Source organism: Chenopodium album, chromosome 18 (genome assembly GCF_948465745.1).
Source record: "Chenopodium album chromosome 18, dcCheAlbu1.1, whole genome shotgun sequence".
Lineage (NCBI taxonomy): Eukaryota > Viridiplantae > Streptophyta > Magnoliopsida > Caryophyllales > Amaranthaceae > Chenopodium > Chenopodium album.
Window position 1 is genome coordinate 8539378 of NC_137851.1, and position 22429 is coordinate 8561806.

Below are 22429 nucleotides of genomic sequence, written 5' to 3' on the forward strand. Positions count from 1 at the left end.
GACAGTTTAAAATATATGAGACCATTAAATATATCTAAATCATATATCTTTAGCATATAAAAAATTAATTAAAGATGGTACTTATTACCTTCCTCTCAACCAATACTCTAGTATTGAAAAACATAAACAAAATCTTTTGCTGTGCAGCAGTAATCAATCCTTTGTTACACAACTTACACTAGACAAATCTCTACTTTGATTTCCCTGAAGGTTAATTTTGATCATCACCCACTTAAATATATTTTAAAACGAAGAAGAAACAAAATTATTAGTTAAAATGGAGGCAGCGGCGTTGCTGAAATCAGCTGCTCAACAGCTAGGAAAATGGATGGTGGAAGAAGCAAAATACTTAGATGCTGTGAAAGACAAGGTTGAGGGGCTCCAAAGTGAGCTCGAATGGATTCAATGCTTCCTACGAAGTGCTGACGAGAAGAAAAGAGATGATGAAGTGATTAAAAAATGGATATCTGAAATCAACGATTTTTCATATGAAGCTGAGGACATTCTTGAGAAGTACCTCCTCAAAGTATCGTATGATTTTAGAAAAAAAGAAGGGATAATCTTTTGGAGTTTGGTTAAATGGACTTTTTGTTGTGCTAATAAAGATGTAACGTCAACTCATCAAGTTGGGTCTGAGATTGATGTCCTAACCAATAAGATCTCAAAGTTATCGACACGAATGGTTACCTATGGAGTCAAGCCTGCCAGCTACGGAGAAGAAAAGGAAAGTTCAGGTTCATTGTTGCAGTCGAAAAAGGCAGAGCTGAGACGCACTCATTCCCACCTCCCGGTGGATGACATAGTTGGGTTGACAGAAGACTCAAAACTTTTATTGGAACAGCTGATGAACAAAGAAACCAAAGTGATTGCCATAAGTGGGATGGCAGGATCTGGTAAGACCACACTTGCTAGGAAAGTATATCAGGAAGTGAAAGGGCGTCAGTTTGATAAGTGTCCTTGGATTTATGTCTCTCAGAAGTTCGATTCAAGGGATATTATTAAATTAATTTTGCTTAGGCTAGTTGATGATCAAACAGAGAGGGAAAATGTCCGAAAAATTGAAGAACGGCTAGAAGGAAGACTTTATAGAGTCTTACAGAAGAAGAAGTGCCTGGTGGTTCTTGATGATTTATGGAAAGTAAGTGATTGGAATTTTTTGAAGGATGGTTTTCCAAAACCCAGTGATTCTCGCAGCAAATTGTTGTTCACTACACGCAACAAGGATTTGATCTTACATGTTGATCCTCAAGGATATTCTCGTCAACTTGAACCTCTTGATGAATCTGAGAGCTTGGAGCTGTTCTACAAGAAAGCATTTCTTGGCAAAGATACCAGAACTAGAGGTACCTTCTTATTTATGTATTATTCAAAATCAGTTCTTATTAGAAAATAAATGATTAACTATATTATTCCGTATAGCGGTGTAGACTATAGTGCAAGTGAAGAGAACAATAAATTTATCTTCATATAATTATTCATCACCGCAGCAATATGATCCAATTATATCGTGTTATTATCGGAGGTCTTCCGTTTTTTTTTAGTTGACACTGTTTGACTTTTATATTATTCACACAACACGCTTTGACTCGCTTTTGTGGTTTATAGATACGATAAAACACATTCATGTGGGATCTTGTTTGAATCGTTTCAATGTATATTTTATTAATATTTACTTTTTATAATTTTACAATGTTGATAAATAGAGGTATTAATTGTTAAAAATATGCGTTGACAAGCATGATAATAGAAAGGTGTCAAGTAAAAAAAACAGAGGAAGTATTATTACTAAAGTGGAAGTTTGTCTCTTAAATAAAATGCCTTAATTGGCTTAATAAGGTTAGTGTATCACTTTAAAACAATTGAGGAAGTACTTTTTCAACAATTTTCATTCTTACTATCATTATGACAACAAAGTCTAAAAATTTCGAAGTTTTACCAAAATTTCATTAAAGTTTATTTTCCAAACACATGGTTATTAATTGCAGATAATGTAAAGCAATTGCCTTGGGATAAAAATGGCAATGACTAGGATCGTGTAAAACCATACACATAATTTGATTTTATTTGTACAACGTATATTTTTGATAGGTGACTAAGGTCTGAGTATGAATGTCTGATTTGGGCAAAGTGAAATGATGACATTCTAATGTTTTGTGTAATACTGACATACTTTGATGAGTAGTGCATATTGCTGTGTTGTTAATTTTGAATTTTTGACTTTTTGTGAATCTAAGTTTGGTTAGTCCACAGTAGGGTCGTAGGTCTTGAAAACTCTGAACCGAGTCCATACTCAACCGCATAACTAACACCTTGACCCTTCCCCTATCCTGGAGTTCTGTACTCACATGGTCTACAAATTTAACACATTAAGTTATGGTCATGAACTCATTTCCATCTTTACCTAGGGTCAATTTATGTCAGCAATATGCACTTGCTGTACACAACTGATCTTTAAGCTTCAAACAGATTAAGAGACAGACAAATCTGTATTCTTATAGTAGAGTCTTAAGGCTTGGATAAATATCTTCTGACCAACATTGCTATGATCTTCTCTGCTTTGTATAATATACCCATGACTTTTGACTGTAGATTAAAATCTTGTCATGCCTGATTTAGGATCTTACTGTATCTTCGTGTGCAGACCCTAAAGCGCAGCAATTGTTAAAGGATATGAAGATACTAGGAGATCAAATGGTTGTTCAATGCAAGGGCCTGCCTTTGGCAATAGTTGTCCTAGGAGGACTTCTAGCTCTTAAAAAAAACAAGAGAGGAATGGAAAAGTGTTCAAAGGAATGTCGAAAAATATTTAACAGTCAACAGCAATGATAAAATCGGAGTGACAGATGTGTTGGAGTTGAGCTACACAGATCTACCCTATCACTTAAGACCTTGTTTCCTTCATCTAGGAAATTTCCCAGAAGGTTTCGAAATACCTACCAAAAAGTTGTATCGTATGTGGATTGCTGAAGGTATTGTTGTACCAAGTGATGATTATCCTGTGAATTTGGAGAACATTGCTAATAGCTACTTGAGGGAATTGGTGCAAAGATGTATTGTTCAAGTTGGAAGAATAGGGCCAGCAGGAAAGATAAAAACATGTCGCCTTCATGACTTAATGTGGGAGATGTGTACTTCTAAGGCAAAAGAGGAAAATTTTCTCTCCATAGTTCGTCAAGAGAATACAAATGTGGAATACATCAATGCTTCTACATTTAAAGATAGAAAACTGCATCGTGTTGCCATTCATTTTGGGCAGAGTCAGCTGAATAAATTTCCCTCCCGATTTGACAAGGCTTCACACCTTAGATCTCTGATGTTCTTTAGAAGTGGTCCAGTTCACAATAATGATCAAAGTTGGTTGAAAACATTGGTAAGTGACCTCAAGCTGCTTCGTGTATTGCTTCTTGAAATTACTGGCATCAATGAGGTGCCTAAAATGCTTGGCAACTTGATTCACTTGAGATATTTGAGCATCATGGGAACTCCAGTAAGAAAGTTGTCATCATCCATAGGCAACCTAAGGTGCCTTCAAACTCTTGATCTACGCGTATGTCTTCCAGACAATTGTGTTATGAGAATACCAAATGTCTTGTGGAGGATGAAAAGACTAAAGCAGTTGTATCTCCCTTCACATGCCTACAAAGTCAAGTGGTTTCATTACCTTCAAAAATTACGGACCAAAGGTTTAAGCAACTTGGAGATACTCAAGAACTTTGACACAAGCAGATCTCAAGTCAAAGACCTACTGAAATTGGGAGATTTGAGGAAACTTTCCGTCAAGAATGTGGTATCCCAGACCGAAACTCTTAAGACCATTATGGATTCACGGTCTTGTGCATAAAAGTGAATAAAAAGTCAAAATCTTGTGCATCTGTCCCTTAAGATTCACGGTGCCTTAATGAAGAAACGGAAATTTTGTCAACCTGTAGTTGCCTTCGTACTCTGGAAATGACAGGTACGAATTCAGAGATGACAGAACTGAAGCTAGGAAGCATTAAATTTCCAGAAAGCATGACGATCTTAGTTATCAAAAACTGTGAACTAATGTGTGCTGATCCTATGCAAAAATTCAAGCACCTCTTTAACCTAAGAAGTCTTTCCCTGGACACAGTCTCATTCTCAGGAACCTCTATGGAATGCACAGAGGGAGGTTTTGAGGAGCTCGTTGATCTGAAGCTCAGTAATATAGACATCTTAGAGAATTGGAGGGCAGTAGGAGGATCCATGCCTAAACTTCACCGCCTGCAGATATACAACTGCAATAAGCTACAAATGATACCTGATGGATTGCCTACATCAGTTGAAGTTGTCTGCAAACCTTGTGTGGAAGGAACTGACAAGTACTTTACCTGTCCTTTCATTAAAGTTGCGCTTGTGGATGATGATGATGAAGACTTGGCTACCCGACAATGCAACAAGTATCTTTCATGAATCCTGCTTAGCCCCACGAGAAAGAATCCCTTGCGTGTACTGTATTTTTTTTCCCCTAGCTTAACCCACGAGAAAGAATCCCTTTTGTTAAATTTAGAAACAATATGAAATGGGCCTGGGCAACCCGAACAAGGAGGAGGAGAGTTAGGTCCACAAACAAGGCTTTGGAGCTTCCATACTAAAACCAATTGGCAATAGTAGGAGGTATTCCTCTACCTTATAAAGTGAAACCATCTCTCCTCTTTCTCCAATGTGGGACACTCATAAGTGGGCTACAATGGGATTCAACACTCCCCCTTACTTATGAGTGTCCTTAGAACTTCAAAGCTAACTGGATAAGGCCAGATCAATAATCCTCTTAGGGGCTGGACATCCTGTCGAGGTAAATCCTTATCCAGTAGCGATTAAATACCCAGTTTAGAAGAAACCCGCAACCCGGGCTATGATACCATGTTAAATTTAGAAACAATATGAAATGGGCCTGGAACCCAATGTGTATCACTTGTGAGTGTCCCACATTGGAGAAAGAGGAAAGGTGGTTCCACTTTATAAGGTAGAGGAGTAACTCCTATTGCCAATTGGTTTTAGTATGGAAGCTCCAAAGCCTTGTTTGTGGACCTAACTCTCCTCCTCCTTATTCGGGTTGCCCAGGCTCATTTCATATTGTTTCTAAATTTAACATGGTATCAGAGCCCAGGTTTGTTGGGCCGTTTATAACTGGGTATTTGTCAAGCCACTGGTTAAGGGGCCTCTATTGGATGTTCATTCCCAAAGAGGATTTATAATGTACCTTCTGGTGTGCTCTAATTCTAAGGACACTCACAAGTGAGGGGGAGTGTTGGAACCCAATGTGTATCACTTGTGAGTGTCCCACATTGGAGAAAGAGGAAAGGTGGTTCCACTTTATAAGGTAGAGGAGTAACTCCTACTATTGCCAATTGGTTTTAGTATGGAAGCTCCAAAGCCTTGTTTGTGGACCTAACTCTCCTCCTCCTTATTCGGGTTGCCCAGACTCATTTCATATTGTTTCTAAATTTAACATGTAGATTTTACTTTATTTTTATTTTTTTTCATTGGCATGGTTGTACATCATCAACTTGAAATTTTAATAATATGAATTAAAAAAATATATATATTATACAAACTGCCAAGTCCTTAAGCTATGCTGATGATGATGAACTACTATCACAGTAAAGAAAAATGTACAGATCAAGATATATCTGGAGCTGAATATCTGCAGTCAGTATACATTGGCTGGTGGTTTGGCAAATATAAAATTGAGATATTTAAGATTGACATTTTGCTCCAAGGGACGAACCAATTAATTATATACATATATGCATATTCAAGTGGAATCAACTAGAGAGCTCAAGTGCTCAACTTTACTGAAACACTGCATAAGAACATATAACTGCACGCCCTACAGATGTTACTTGGGTGAAGCTGCATCTAGCTTCGCTTGCAGATAGTTCAAGAATCTTCGTAAGTAAATTATTAAATTTCTCCATAGACTGACCAGGATGTTGAAATTAGGGACTTTTCTTCCTGGATCTTCTTCAGCATCATAATATCTATTCCCGTCATTTGGTTCTTCATCATCTGAATTTGTAGGATAATGATCAATTTCAGGTTCAGTAATTTCCTGCCATTTCCAATTTCCAGTTTCTGTTAGAAATATTTAAGGTACATATGTAGTAATTAGTTTTCCTTTGCAACACATGGATAACCATATACTTATAAAAATAAAAAAAAACAGAACTATGCTAAGCAAAGTAGTTTCAATAATAATACTGTAAAATTAAACATGCATACCTGCAATAATGAACTTCTATCTTCCTGATACCAGCGGCCTTTGATTTTTATATGCGATACATGGCGAATATTTTCCCATTCAAGACCCTTTTCCTCTAAATTGGCACACTTCTCAATACGCAAGCATCGTAGCTTCTTAAGTTTTAGCATCTCTCTCCGTGAAGGAAGCTCCTTCAAAGTGTCACATTCTTCAAATATCATGATCTCCAGGTCCTTAAGGTCACAAATCCAAGCAGGAACTATTTCCAGGGATGAAAATCTCCAAATTCTTAATACTTTCAGTTGAGGGAGACATTTTAGTTTCTCAGGAAGATCTTTCATGTTTGAGGTGCCCTTTAACCAGACTCTTTCGAGGTTTTTCAGGGAGCTGCATTCTGGAAATTGCATAAAGCTGTCATATACCTCACCAATCCTCACAGTTCGAAGGCTAGTAAGTTTATCAAGCCCTGGAGGTAGATTTCTTAATCTCACACAGTCTAATATATCTAGTTCTTCAAGGCTAGTCAGCTGCTGTAAATCTGGAATTTTTGTCAGTAATTTGCAGTCAGTGATTGCCAATTTAGTGAGAGATGAGCACATTTCCAGATATTTTGGAGGTCCTGCTAAGCGATCACATCCTCTAATGACTAATGTTTTCAGAGCAGTAAGATCATCAACACGTGGAAGATATGTGAGTAGAGGGCAGTCATTTATGCACAATTCCTTGAGGGAAGTGAGGTTCCATGGTTTAGCTGGCCATTTCGCCAGCCTTTTGCACTTTTGTAAGCTGAGTTCTTCAAGAGATGTACACCAGAATAGCTCGTTACAAAAACAATCTGGTTCGGACACCATCTCACACAAGACGAGAGAAGTTAGTCTGTGATTCTTGCAGCTGTCTGTTATGATAGTTTTCAACCAACTACCCCATGTAATCCCTTGGATCATTAAATTTTTCAGCTGTGGGAAATCAGTAGGTATGCTCGTCAACTTGGGACAATCGACAACTTTCAATGTCTCAAGCCTCGGAAATGCTTGACAAATATTATTATCTATCATCTGACCTGTGGTGGAAGGCAACCAGTTTATCAGCCTACTGAAATTTCGCAATTCTAGCCTTCTCAGGAAAGGAAAATATACTTCCAGCATATCCTCCTCTTCACTATCATCGACATTACTGTAAAACTCTTGACCTATTGTCTCAATGTTGTCCATGCCACCAACAATCAGAGTCCAAAGATTTGGTAATTGCCCGAGTGTTGGGAGTTGCAGGCATCTTTTGCAATCAACTAATTCGATCTTCACTAATTTATTAAGTCTCTCATTGCCTTCACCCTTCATCTTCTTCACCCACTCTGGAAATTGCTGGCTGTCGTAGTTAATCAGCTTAAGCCTTTGAATATTTGGGTGAGGCTGAAGACCATCTAGAATTTGGTCATTCGGACTTTGCTGGCTGTCACCCGTCTCTAGTCTTTCTCTATTCCAATGCAGTTCCAAAGCTGAAAGACCGTGTTTCACCCCTATCTTGGCTTCCTGGGCGGCTTCTCTGTCATTTATGTATTCAAGGCCACTAATAAATAAAGGACCAGATATATCATTGAGACTTCCCAGATCAGAAATCTTTTTGGACCCCCCTACTTCATTCAGCTTTATAGGGGGTTGTATTCTGCGAGCAGTAGGGGGTACAATCTGGTTAGGTAACTGTAACGGTCTAGCATCGACAAGTTTCAAGTTGATCAAATTTTGTAGCCCCTGGGGCTGCTCCAAACCCTCACAGTTAACAAGCAGTAGAGTTTGCAAAAGGTAGAGATGTGTGATTGTTTCTGGCAAGTATCTGATTGGATTATTTGACAGATCAAGATATCGTAAATATTTCAGCTTTCCAATACTCTTTGGCACTTCTTTCAGACCAATGCCATCTAATTTCAATACATACATATATCTTGCTTGACTGAGTAAATTCTCCTGCACTGCATTGAATTCAACCATTGAGTACATTGTTCGTAGTCTAAAATGACTTTCCCCTGCTTCTTCCATTACTCCTGGTGAAATCAGTAAATGCTGGACACTGGAAACACTACTCGGTTGATTTTCTTCTTGGCCATCGAAAACCAACCCTTCGTGTCTAGAAACATGCACTGCCAAGTCATGATTCAAGTCTAGTATTGTGCATTCTATGGCATGACCATCCTCATCCTGCTTAGACACTTGGAGAAGTAACTCGTTCAACAAAATGTCAAAGTATTTCTCTGCAGCTTCCGCAGACAGGAAGCCTTGGGCAAGCCAGAGCCTTATCAAATCAGATTTCAGAATAGTGGCACCTTTCGGAAATATAGAACAGTAAGCAAAACATTGTTTTACAGCGTTTGGCAAGTGTTCATAAGTCATTGACAAAGCTGACAAAATCTCCAAGCTGGGCAAGTCCCTTAATCTAGTTTCTGCAACTGTCTTCCACTGCAGCACATTCGCTTTCCTCTGCAACAACCCTCCCATGTTCCGAATAATGAGGGGAACACCATGACACTTTGATACAATCTCCCTGCCATATGTCTCAAAGTCGCAGTCCTCCTCCATCGGCTCTGCGGCAGCTGCAACCAGCTTAAACAACTCCCAACTCTCCTCATCCTTTAATCTTTCCAAATTATGAACATAGGAAGCACTAATAGTCCTTGCAGCTTCTTTTCTCCTGGTTGTTACCAGAATACTGATCTTATTGCCTCCGCTATGCAATCCATACAGTTTATGTAACTGCTCGCGCTTCACAGACCAGACATTATCCAGTACAATCAGAGTTTCTTCTCCCTTCATGAAATCAACAAACACCTCGGTGTCTGTTGAATCCTCTTCCTGCCTAGGAGCTTGTACAACAGACTGCAACATCTCCTTCAAAATCTTTGTTGCATCGAAAATTTCACCTACTGTTACCCAAAACTTCTTCGCGAAATGATCCAGAATTCTTTGATCTTCATATACCTTTTTAGCAAGGGAAGTTTTTCCAATACCTGCAAGCATGAATTCCAAAAGGTCACATGAATGCCTTGTGATTACCAAAATTGATGTAGAAGTATTGGAGAATGACTAGTCGTCTAGTCGCATATAATGATATAACCACTATCATTTTCAGTACATACAACAATATTTTAATTTTCAAGTGGCCACACAACATATTACATACATGCATTTTTTTAAATTTAAAAAGGACACACATATATGCATTGTTCCTTTAAGAAATTTTGTATTTCACCACTCACAAATAACCCACTTTTTGAAATTACCCTCCATATAAAATTTTATTTTAAAATACCCTCAAACTAGCAAAAAGGAAAAGAAAAAAAAAAAATCACCACATGCTTTGTAGAGGTTTTGGGGTCATTTATTTCCTTCGCTTTTGAATACGATATGAGGACAAATTTGACAAAAAATTATCGAAAATGCCTCATTTTGCATGTGTCAAGCAAACCAAAAGTTATTCATTACAGAGTATTATGATCAAAATTATTATATACACTATCTGCATTCACCAACACTAACATTTTAATAAAATAGATTAGAGTTAATATTTCCTACCGTATAGGTTCCTTTTACTATTTTCCTTGCTTTTATTTATTCTTCTTTATTGTTACTACTTAATCTCTACAACTTTAATTTATTGTGTACACTCACCAACCCTAACATTTTCAATAAAATAGATCAGAGTTAATATTTCCTACGGTAGGCTCTTTTTTCTATTTTCCTTGCTTTTATTTATTCTTCTTTATTGTTACTACTTAATCTCTACATCTTTAATTTGCATCCATTGTGTGCGCTCACCAACCTTAACATTTTTAATAAAATAGAGCTTATTAAAGGATCATCAATCACAATTGTCTGATTAATGTTTTCTTGTATATTTTTGGTAATTTTTGCATGGATCTTGCTAACGAGCGCCCTGAGGCGTTAGATAAAGAATAATTATATTGGTTGAAATGGTATTAAGTTAGGAATGCATGGCAAAATCACGCGTTGTTTGGTGTAATTAATGTTAATTTTGCTTTAATATTTCCATTTTAATTCTCTTATCTAACGTCCGGGGGCGTTTATTAGCTTTTGCCTTTTTGTATATATATTTACCTTTTTGTTTTGATGCTTTGCTTTATTAATTAATCAATTATGACTTATTTTGGGTTCATGATTTTGGACTATATTTACTTTTTTATATACTCCCTCCCTTACATATTACTCGCAACAAAGGAATATTTTATGTCTCACAAATAATACCCCTTTGTTGTGAGTAATTCATAATGGAGGAAGTATATATATTTTTAATTTGTCAAATAATGATATGTAATTTTTTTTTTTTTTTTTTTTTTTTTTTTTTTTTTTTTTTTTTTTTTTTTTTTTTTTTTTAATTGCATGATCATTTGCAAAAACAGAGAATTTTAAATTTAAGTAAAAATCTCTCCTCGCCTCTTTAACTCATATAATAGAGATTATTTTGCTAATAACCTAAGTAGAAAAATATACTGAGTATTATTATCAGCTTTTTTTTTTTTTTTTTTTTGTGAAACGAAGTAATTGATATTATTAAATTTTCGTTGAACAAAAATAACTTAGAAAAGAACATAGCAGAGTTAAGAGTAAATTTAGCCCAAACTCTTAATACTTGGATGTGACATCATTTTTGGCAGTTCCCATTAAAAATGATGTCATTAAATTCTTGTTAAGTCTCACTAAGACTTGTACAAATTTATCACTTTAGCCCTAAGACTCACATATATGACATACATAGAAAAGTGTAAAAAAAAAAAAAAAAAAAAAGGATAATAAAAATAAAAGTGAGGTGGGTCTCAATCTCAAGTCTTAAGTTGAGTTTTGCAATTTCAAGACTCAACTTGAGACTTACTTGAGATTTATGAAGAAAAATAGGAAAAGTTTTAAACATAAGTCATAAGATTCAAGATGATGATGTTACCCTAAGTATTGGGGCTAAACTTGCTCTAAGTCTAAAATAAGAACAGTACTTATTTAAAAACTAACGTAGGACCACGTGTTTCATGAATCATGAGTACGCAAATAAAAGAATTACCTCCCATTCCGACTATTGCGATCGTGAAAAAGTAACCTCCAGCGTCGTTTGAACTAAGCAATTTGTTTACAATTGTTTCTTCATCGGTTTTCCTTCCTTCAAACACGAAAGTTTGATCCAATGGATCACTGCCGTTACGACTATAACGAGGGGTCGTTACATTAACTGTGCGGCCCCTCATTGTATTCATCTTAGTAGTCTCCTTTACGAGCTCATCCAACAAAGAGAGGATCTTGCTAATCCTACGAGACATACAAAAAGCAAGAGATAACAAAGCCGTCTTCTTGAACGATGATCGATTATTCCTACGAACGGTCTCATATTATCGATAGTATTCTCAACAAAAAAAGTCAAATCGTTGACTTTTTTACACCAATGATTTAGTTGGAGGGTGATACATTCAGTGTTCACCCCTTGCTTGCCTTGTGTTGCGTACATCTTCCAAAAACTCTTGGATGGAAATGATTTTCTTTGTCATGGTTTGGAGTTGAGCCTTCGAAGCCCCGGCTTGCCTTAGACCATCTTGAATGCTAGTCGATAACATGCTCGAAAAGGCCGAGGTCAATGCACCCGCGAACGGATAAGCTTCCATGGTGCACCGTGCACGCTCACAGTTACGCAAGTAACGTAGGGTGAAATACGATAATGGAATGTAATTGTTATCGGTATGTACTAGGGAACTTGTGTTTTGGACCAGTTATGTGATGTAGTATCGGCCACCAATGCTTATCAGTAAGACAGTAACAATGGTTGGTATTACACAATGAGTGAATGTGTTTATTTATTGGTTTAATTTAAGGAGAAAGTGGCCAAAACAAGGCTTTAATTATGACAACCTCGAGATCTCTTAAACTTATAATTAAAAGGGGAGTATAAAACTATACAAGTAAAACTATAGGTCCACTCTTTTTTTAGTCAATTCATTTATTCTATTTTTATACGTAGTTATGTACTATAGCAGATTAGCAGTGACATCTGCCATTTTATTTCAAATTTATTATCCGGCCATTAATCACTTATGGAGTAATTTCTTAAAATTTCTTTCTTCTTTTTTTCTTTTTTCCCTCTTTTCTTTGGTATTATTATTGACTTTGACAATTTGACCTACCAAAACCCTTGCAATAATGCAATGTGTTCAATCACGCATTTCACGAGTGACGAGTCTACGCTAGCATCCTAAGGAAAATTCCTCATCAACCTACTCGTTTAACATACACAAATTTTCATTAAAGCTTTTTTCAAATCACTACCTAAGTTCTTAAAAAAAATAAAATAAATATCTCTCAAAATCTATAATATTTTTAAACGTCAAAAGGATACATAGTATGATATCGACATGTGTCACTCTTCCTTTAATATATTTGGCGACACATGAGCAATGTTAATGACAGATCAAGACCAATTCATCTATAGTAAATACTCCCTCAATTTTATAATGTTAGTCTCATATGGAATCAATCACATAAAATAAGAAAAGAAATATATTTGGAATTTAACATTAAAGTACAACATAATTCATAATTAGTTTACCTTATTTAACTTTTTTTATTTTTATTAGGAAAGTACAAGTCATAATTGCATAATTTAAGGTATAGATTTCCTTACTTAGAGCCATGTCATCAATCCATAACTTATTAATTCCAAAAAAAAAAATCAAGTTATAAATAAAATATATTCAATATGAGTATATCTTTTTGAAACGCCCAAAATAGTATATGGACTAACATTATGAAACAAAGGGAGTACCAAAAATCAATACAATAATGCAAATTTAATAATTTATGATTGAGTTATAATTAGAACCACTAAACTTAAGGACGACATTTCACATTTACCATCAAACTATCAATAATGTTCTTAACACTTATTGTGCTTAATAGAATGATTTAACTTACACCTTATAGCTTTCTAATTTGACAACCCTCTTTATTTTGCAACTTTATACGGAGTATGAGATACTCAATACATTATTGTTCTATTATTTAATATTCAATTAATAAGCTAACATAAATTCATTTATTAATTTCAACCTTAATTCACTATTAAAATTTTGTAACTGTTGATGGGCATCAAATATTCCCACAATTAACATTCTTAGTCTCCTCCCTCGAATAGTCTAATGTTTAATCAAATTGACAAATTAAACATTCAATATTGAATTTTTTTTAAAAAAAAAAAATTAACTATAATGATAATACAAGCAAAATACAAGCAATGATCCGGACTCGTCCAAGGCCAAAAACTAGTTTAATGATAAAGTGATAAATCATAGTAACAAAGTATTAAAGATTTTTTTATGAGGAAATCCAAGTATTTAATTCTAGCCTAGCCTATCCATAATTTCTAAATTCCCAGCTGCATGCATAAGGATGAAAAACCTGGTTTCAATAGGACTGGTCCGGCTTATTATCATTCGCTTTTCCTCTTTTAATCAACAATAAAAATTGTATTGTATGAACATGTTAAATTTAAATATTATGGTACCTCTAGTATCCATTAGTTGATTTCATCATATAACGCATCAGTTCATTGATAAGGAAAATAAGACTGACCTGATCACCTGAAAAATTTTAGGCCTCTGACTATTTTGAGCAGTGTGATGATCAAGAGATGGAGGGAAATTTTGCACAATTAAAGAGTTTTTTTTTTTTTTTTTTTTTTTTTTTTTTTTTTTTTTTTTTTTTTTTTTTTTTGGTTGGTAAGGAGAAGGGCCATACCGGGTTGAAATCTCACAGATCCTCCCAATCCGAGTTAGCAGGCTAGACACTTTGGAAGTGAGGGGGAAGGGTAAGGGAATCCCCACCCCCAAAGTGTCTCTTATTGGGTTTGATTCCACAACCTCTTGGTTGTGAAATATAAACTTGACTACTAGACCAAGCTATGCTTGATACACAATTACAGAGTTGAAAGAGCCATTTCTTGAGGCTCATAAAAGACTAACTAATAAGAATACAAACATATGTAACCACCCCTGTAGAATATATCAACTGCAGAATATAAAAGATTAATTTCCACATTTGCATAGTTGATCCAAAATAACGCATATTACAACTCATTGTAGATTAGTACATAAATACAGAGGCACAGAGCATAGCACCAACAGTTAAATATACAGAATTACATGCATAGCCGCATAGAAGCCACTAGCTTTGCAAACCACAAATTCATACAATATGAACTTTGGTTGTCAACAAAAGGATTACTATTACGAGCAGTAGTTATAACATCACATTTTCATCAACCCACATCTCAGAACCATAGCCAGCTTTGTTTGTGACCTTGACAAGGTCCCTTGACACCCACCCTTCTATATTGTTTCGATTACCACCAAATTAAATTATGGGATAGAATTTGGGAAGACAAGACTCTCCACATAATCCATAAACTTGTAAACCTGTACACTGGGACATTGAGTAACGACATGTGAAGGTGGATCATCATCTGGGTCAATGACCACAACCCCATCTGCTTCAATGCATAGATAACCATTGTATGTGAACCCTACAAATTGGATACGATTTCTGAGTATATACTTCCGCAGGTCAATTCGATACAGCTTTTTCCAAGAATCCCAATTATCATACTCCTCCAGGGTCCACAGCTCGAACATCCGTTCCCCAAGGCTATTTAAAAACATAGCACATAGGCGGTGATATTTTCCAATGACACCAAGCAAAAGCTTATCATGTTTTGGTGCTTGATCAGGTTTAATTGAGAAGGGCACCTTCTTAAAGGTCTCTGCTGCCAAATCAAATACTATAACTATCCTTTCGTCAGGTACAATGTAGTGTAACGCTTCATTTAAGAAAACAGAATCGGCTTCTGAGACTAAGCTCGTATCTTCATCAGAGACCTGTATTCTTCTCCATCTACCAGACCTTAACGAGTATAGATACATGCCCTTTTCATGGGGCCAATACTCCGAATACACTAAGAAGATTTTGTAGTCATCGGAGGAGGGAACACGACCAAACCAACTCGAGTCTATATGAACATAAGATGAATAATCCCTTTTAACAGGCAATGAGATCTCCCTTGCTTTAGTGGTGCAAGGATTCCAAAGATGCAATGAATCTTGACCGCGTCTACCCCTCTCCATTTGCTTGACATAAACACATATAAGGCCATCATTTGACCCGACAATGAAACAATAATAATAACTGGATACAAAGCTATTAAGGAATTGATTGTTCAACATGTCTGAGGTTACACCCTCAGTAGTATTGGAAAACTTCAGGGTGGAAAGGGTATTGAATTTTTGAACAATGAGGGTCAAGGGTTGATCATCAATGTTCGAATAATCGAAATGTGATCTTGCAAATTTAGGGTCTGAGATGAGGGTAAGCCATGATTTGCATACTAGTTTGCATTTTCCTAATGATTTTGCAGGCAGTCGATACAGAATATCTAGTATTAATTCTTCGTTTAACCCCAAAAAAGGGTCATCTTCATATTTGAATCGGCTCATATTAGATTAGGCTTTCAAGTTTTCACTGCAAAACAAATCTGATGTTACTACATTATAAACCCAATTTCAAGTTTCAACTAATACAATCATTAACACCTACTTGTAACTATTAAGAACATAATCAACATACTTGCTAACATCCCACTGTTAGAAAGAACAATTCTCTAACAAGCTCATAATCTCTTACTACAATTTCTCACTTCAAAATCAAAACCAAAGTAAGGGTGTGTTCTTTTCGACTTATTAAACCATACGAGTACTTTTTAGCCTTGATTGGAAGTTATTGGCCCTGATTAGGAATTTTTGTTGCTAATGCGAACGTGATTTGATGTCATATCTTGGGTAATTTAACCAACTAATCTAGTTTTTTTTTTTTTTAAAAAAAAAAAAAAAAATTTACAGAACCAACTAATCTAGTTGAAATCCTATAAAAGTGCACATTATCTAAAATAGAAACATATTAAATCTGATTGAACTTATTAGACCTATATAATTGAACTTTCCTCCAAAAAAGAAAAAAAAACACACACATCCTATAAAAGCAAATTATCAAAAATTGTAAAAATTAGTTCAAAATAGGTAAATAACACAATGTAATAAAATTATCAACAGAGTAAAGTTTAAAGAAAATTAAAAAAGAAGAGAATTACAACTAAAGAGGGAGGAAATCAACATATATAAAGAAAACAATAAAGGGAAATTGTAAAGATCATACCTTTAGAGGAGATGAGCAAGTATGATGGGAAAGGAAAGGAAAGACAAAAGGTTGAAGAAAAAAATTGATGGTGATTTTACAAATGTTTTGCTTCTCATGGAAGATAACAAATCGTATTTTACGGAGTAGGAGTAGTTTTTTACTGTGTGAATTGATTGATTCAACTATTGAAGTCTTGTTTTAATAGTTGTGGGTTACAGTAATAATTCCTCTCTTTTTTACTCGTGGAATTCCAAGTTTATACTACTCTAGTTTAGTAATTTCGTTTCTTTTTATTTGACACGTTTATTTAATCACGTTTGCCAATGCATAAATTCAGACGTTAATATCTTTAATTTTCGATAAGCAAAAATTATAAAAAGTTGATATTTTGAAAACATATATTGTGACGAATCTAACAAAACCCCACATGACTATATTTTATATTACATATAAATCACAAAATATGGTCAAAGGAAAGTATGTGAATAGTGTTAAAGTCAAAACGTGTCAACTAAAAAAAACGGAGGCAATATATTAAACCATGTGGGTAAGTTGTATTTTGGCCTTATGACTTGGGTAACGGCACAAAGACGGCCATTAACGTGGTTAAGATAAAACTAACCGTCTTTCTAGTATTCTTCTTCAGTTCTTCATCCCTATCTGCTTTCAACATATTAACCAAATCCTGTTAATAAATGATAGAGTATTAAACATATTCTTGAATCTCAGCCATTAACTTAAACTTTTGGTTAAGTTGATTCTCATTATTACTAGTAGTAATAAAACATCACAGTTTCAATTCTGATTGTCAACAAAAGGATTATTACTAGTAGTAATCAAACATCACAGTTTCAATTCTTCATCATCAACCCACATCTCAAAACCTTATACACCTAGCCAGCTAGAATTGTTCGCGTCCTTGACATGGTCCCTTGTAATGCTCTTATGGTTCGACTGCCACCAAAGTTAACTTACGGAATAGAATCAGGAGACACAAGGCTCTCCACATAATCCATCACCTTGTAGACCTTTTCAAAAGAGGGATTTCGAGCCACGACATGTGAAGGAGGATCATCATCCGTGTCAACCAGCACAAGTCCATTTGCTTGTTGAATGCAAAGATTACCACTGTAAGTGAACCCCAAAAATTTCATGCAGTTTATGACAATATTTTCCTTCAATTCAATTCGATACATCTTTTCCCAAGAATCCCAATCATCATACTCCTCCAAGGTCCACAGCTCGACCATCCATTCCTCAGAGCGATGTACAAACATACCACATAGACAATCATATTCTCCAATCACACCAAGCGATAGCTGATGATAGTCTGGTAATTGGTCAGCCTCAACTGAGAAGGGCACCTTCTTAAAGGTTTCTGAAACCAAATCAAATATAACAATCCATTTGCGACGTACAAGGTAATGCAACGCCTCATCCAAGTATACAGAGTCAACTTCAGAAATGCGCTCATAATCTTCATCAGAAACATGTACACTTTTCCATCTATCAAACCTTAACGAGTACAGATACATACACGTTCCATGAGATTGCTTATGCATCGTATAGACTAAGAAAATCTTATAGTCATCATCACAGGAAGGAACACATCCGAACCAACTAGATTCAATATGAACATAAAACGAACCCCTTTCAACAGGCAATGAGATTTCCAACTCCTCAGTGGTGCAAGGATTCCAAAGAGACATCGAATCATCACGACGTCTCTTCTTACCCATCTCCTTAACATAAACACAAATAAGACCATCACTAGACCCGACTATAAAATAGTACCTAGGGTCAAACACATCATCCTCGAGGAACCGGTGCCTCAATGGGGCTAAGGTTACACCCTTACTAATATCCGTCAAATCACGAAACTTTAGTTGAGACAAGATATTATTCTTTTGCAAAATTAGTGTCAAAGGTTGATTATTACTCTTCGAAAATTCAAGATGTGACATGGCAAATTCAGGGTCTGAGATTAAGGCATTCCATGATTTGCAGACTAATTTGCACTTTCCTAACGATTTTACGGGCAATCGACACAGAATTTCAATGATCAATTTCTCAGATAACCTCAAAAAAGGGCACTCTTCATTTTTAGAGCGTTTCATATTAGGTTTATTAAAGAATCTGCAGAACAAAATTGAAATTACTACATCAAAAACAACACAAAACAACTCATAAAACAAAAACAATTTAATACAAGTTCCTATTACAATTTACCACAACATATTCGAAAAGGGTATATAATCTGACATGAAAATATGTAGAAATAACCAAAACTGAAGCAATTATACGAAGAACAGACTAAAGATTGAAAGAAAACCCTAATTAAGAGAAATTGAAGAGAATACAGTTATATAATAAGAAAATAAACAAAAAGGCAAAGTAAGAAGTCCATTAGAGTAAAATACAAAAGGTCTTTAGAAAGATTATACCTTTAACTACGAATGTGTGATGGAAATTGGAAAGAAAAGACGAAAAGTTGAAAAAAGAAAGTGATTTGATGAAGAAGACAATAAAAAGCTTCTCATGGAAGCCAACTATATTTTTGGTAATTTTGAATTGTTTTGAATCTTTTGATGCATTTGGTTGTAAAAACCTCTCGTAATTTTCCTTAAAAAAAACTCTCGGAATTTTCCAAAAAAAAAAACCTCTCTAATTCTTGTTGGGTTGGACTGTTGGGTTGAGAAATATCAAGTTGATAAATGTGAATGGCTTGGATTTGTTTTCTACCGTTTCATAATAATCATAACACTTGTAAAATATTCTTCAATTAATCATTAAGTATATTTACATTATATTATGTTGTGATTATCATGAAACTGAAAGATTATACAGAGGGGTACATAGGTATTTTCATATACTCCGTATTAAAATGTAGGCAGTATTGTAATTTGTTAGAAATGAGAACGTTAGCTGCTTTAATAATATGCTACTTAGTTTCAAGTAGTTCTACTCACTTCATGAAATACAAAGCTTAATTTCAACTTTTCGGGATTCATTGACGTTCACTTTTCCAATTACCTTATATAAATCATTATTTCTACTCCCTACGTACTATTCACCACGGTCATTGTTAATGAGATTAGATAATAATGTTGTATACCTCTTTCATATCGTTGTCTATGATTCATGCTTTTACAATGACATACATTGATATGTTGCACTAGTAGTAGTTTGAGAAAGTACTTAATTTAATTCAAGTCCAATGACATACATTGATATGTTGCACTAGTAGTAGTTTGAGAAAGTACTTAATTTAATTCAAGTCCAATGACCTATATATTGTTCAAGCTAAGCTTGATGCTTCATCATTTGTGAGATCAATCATAAGTATTCGAGCTTAATTTTTTCTTTCGGGTTTATGAAATCTGGCAAGATCCTTATGTAAACCTAGCTATGATGGGGAAGTTTTCCTTTTTGATCTAAATAAAAATCCTCCAACTTTGTGGCTTTAGTGCGAGGAAGTTGTTAGCTTTACCGTGAGCTAGCAAAGTCGAAGCAGGCAATAATAGTGAAGAGGTAAAGGATGAAAGGATCCTTGTTAGTTGTTACCTATGTGGAGGTGTGGAGCTAACAATTTCATAACAACAATGTCATGGCCTTGTGCATTTGTCTTTCTAGACTACTCCTTTTTTTTTTTAATGCATCAGTTTGACTGGCACATCTGTCAAGACGTAACTTTGATCATCAATACCTTATGTAAAAATTGGGAAAATTTGCAAATTGCAGCCATTTAAAGTTCGTATTTTGCAAATTGCAGCCATTTAAAAGAAAATTGCAAATTGCAGCCCAAAAGTTCGTATAAATTGTAAATTGCAGCCCAATTCAACTTTTTCATCGGTTTACAAGTCGAAAAATCTTCTATTAAGGTTTTAGGGGCCATTTTAGTTCTTAGGGGTTCGAATTGAGCTTGGAATTAGCAAAAAAATAACGCAAGTGTCTCGTTTTGCGTAATAAAAATGTATCGATTTGTGGGAAACTGTAAAAATGAGACACGTTATTTTTTTATTAATTCAGAGCTCAATTCGGGCCCTTAAGGCTAAAATGACCCCTAAAACCTTAAACGAAGATTTTTCAACATGTAAACCGATGAAATAATTGAATCGGGCTGCAATTTACAATTTATACGAACTTTTAGGCTGCAATTTGCAATTTTTTTTTTAAATGACTGCAATTTGCAAAATACGAACTTTAAATTACTGCAATTTGCAAATTTTCCTAAAAATTGTAACAAAATTATATTATGAAGGTAGACATTGTGACTAATCTAATGATATATTATATAATAACATTTGTTAATTTTTATGATAGCAAAAAATTTAAGTCAAATATGACATGTGAATAATGTAAAAGTCAAACTGATACATTAAAAAAAATAAAAATAAATAAAGGATATGTTTGTTTATGGCTTTAAGTTGATCAATTTTACCTCATATTTGGCGGTTTATATTTTCCTTTAAAAAATAGATCAAATTCAACCAGGAAATAATACACATTAACACACAACTCATGATTACAAGTTTATAATTTCGTCAAATACAAAATCTTAGCTTAAAACACATTAATAGCACCTTATTAGCAAACTCTAATCATAAGAAGTCAAATTAAACAATGTTTTGAGATAAAAGAACGTATAACATTAAATTTTTTTTCAACAATTACAAAAACGCTAAATTAAAAAAACACAATTATATACATACTACTCCGTAGTAGTTAAAGAAAATTTAGATATAGTTGACTAGTTGAGGTCCAACATGGTAAGATGTTCAGAGGCTTATTCAAAAATCAATAAAAAAAAAAAATAAAAAAAAAAAATAAAAAAAAATACAAGATTTACCCAAACACAAAGCTACTTCGTAGTAAATTGATTATTTCACAAATACTCTAAATTATGAAGTGAATAAGGCGATAAAAGAGTTTCAACATAACTCATAGTGTAAATGGCAGTATGTTTCGTTTTAACTTCTTGCATATTATCACTAGCAACCCGATTTGGACCAACAATTACGAGCTTTTCTCCTCCAACAAATATTTTTCCTTGATATCAGGGCCGTAGCATGGCCAGGGCAGGTGGGGCGACCGCCCTGGGCCCCCGAACCAAAAGCCCAACTTCTGTTTAAGAAAAGGCCCCAAAATAATTATGTATAAAAAAAATAAAAAATAAAAAGAAAAACTAAGGAAGAAGCGTGAGTTTCAGAAATTCAATCTCCATATTTTTCGTTGTTCAACCTTCTTCCTCCCTAATTTTTCTCCCAAAATATTCACTTTCCTAAGTGAATTTGATTTATCCAAAAAAAAAAAAAAAACTGCCATAAATTTAATTTTATCCCCTTTTGTTGGTAAATTTATTTTTCAATATGTATCTCAATCCAATTTTCGGTCAGATTAATCCCTTCTTCTACATAATTATGATAAACGGTAATTTTATCCTTCAATTTTCAAAGGAAATTTATATATAATTCTCTTTGTAAACTCTACTTTATTCATCTAAATCTTTTCTTTCTATTAAGTTTTCATCTGTACCATTGGGGGAAAAATATTAAGTCATTGATTGGTGTTGTCTACTTGTCTGGTTGAATTGGTTGTTTAATTCAATTAATTGTGCTAATTGGCTAATTGCTTCGACTCGTTTGACGAGAGCTACGGCCTACGAGTTCATCATTCAATGCTACGGAGTACTGGAGTAGTTTGCTAAGGTAATTTCTTATCTAACTTTTTAATTTTGTACTTTTTCATTCTTAAATCATAATGTAATTATGTAATTTTATTTTTATTTGGTTAATTTTACTAATTTTTTTTTGTTTCAATTGTTTTGTATTTTTCAGATTTGATTACTTGAAATAACATTTGTTTGGAGTGCAAATTGAGCGTACTAAGTCTTTTGTTCAATTGCTTCAATAATCAGGTGTTTTTGTTCTATTCTATACTTATTAATTTATTATTGGTTTTGTTTGAAAGAATGTTGCCC

The 22429-nt window shown here is 34.6% G+C and overlaps 2 protein-coding genes and 2 pseudogenes across 2 annotated transcripts; 1 reads left to right on the plus strand and 3 right to left on the minus strand.

Annotated features, from left to right (window-relative positions):
* Positions 1-221: 221 nt before the first annotated feature.
* LOC145592981 (putative disease resistance protein At1g50180) lies at positions 222-4507 on the plus strand (annotated as a pseudogene).
* Positions 4508-5776: 1269 nt separating this feature from the next.
* On the minus strand, positions 5777-11876 carry LOC145591726 (putative disease resistance protein RGA4; annotated as a pseudogene).
* A 2745-nt stretch (positions 11877-14621) lies between these two features.
* Positions 14622-15752, minus strand: LOC145591727 (F-box/kelch-repeat protein At3g06240-like). Its single transcript, XM_081648230.1, has one exon. The coding sequence runs from the start codon at positions 15750-15752 to the stop codon at positions 14622-14624; it is 1131 nt and encodes a 376-aa protein (XP_081504356.1).
* Positions 15753-15848: 96 nt separating this feature from the next.
* Positions 15849-20194, minus strand: LOC145591728 (F-box/kelch-repeat protein At3g06240-like). The gene is made up of 6 exons (XM_081648231.1): positions 20156-20194; positions 19940-20013; positions 17425-18585; positions 17241-17250; positions 17072-17134; positions 15849-15896 (listed from the first exon to the last, which is right to left on the minus strand). The coding sequence occupies exons 1-6, from the start codon at positions 20192-20194 to the stop codon at positions 15849-15851; spliced, it is 1395 nt and encodes a 464-aa protein (XP_081504357.1).
* Between the last annotated feature and the right edge of the window lie 2235 nt (positions 20195-22429).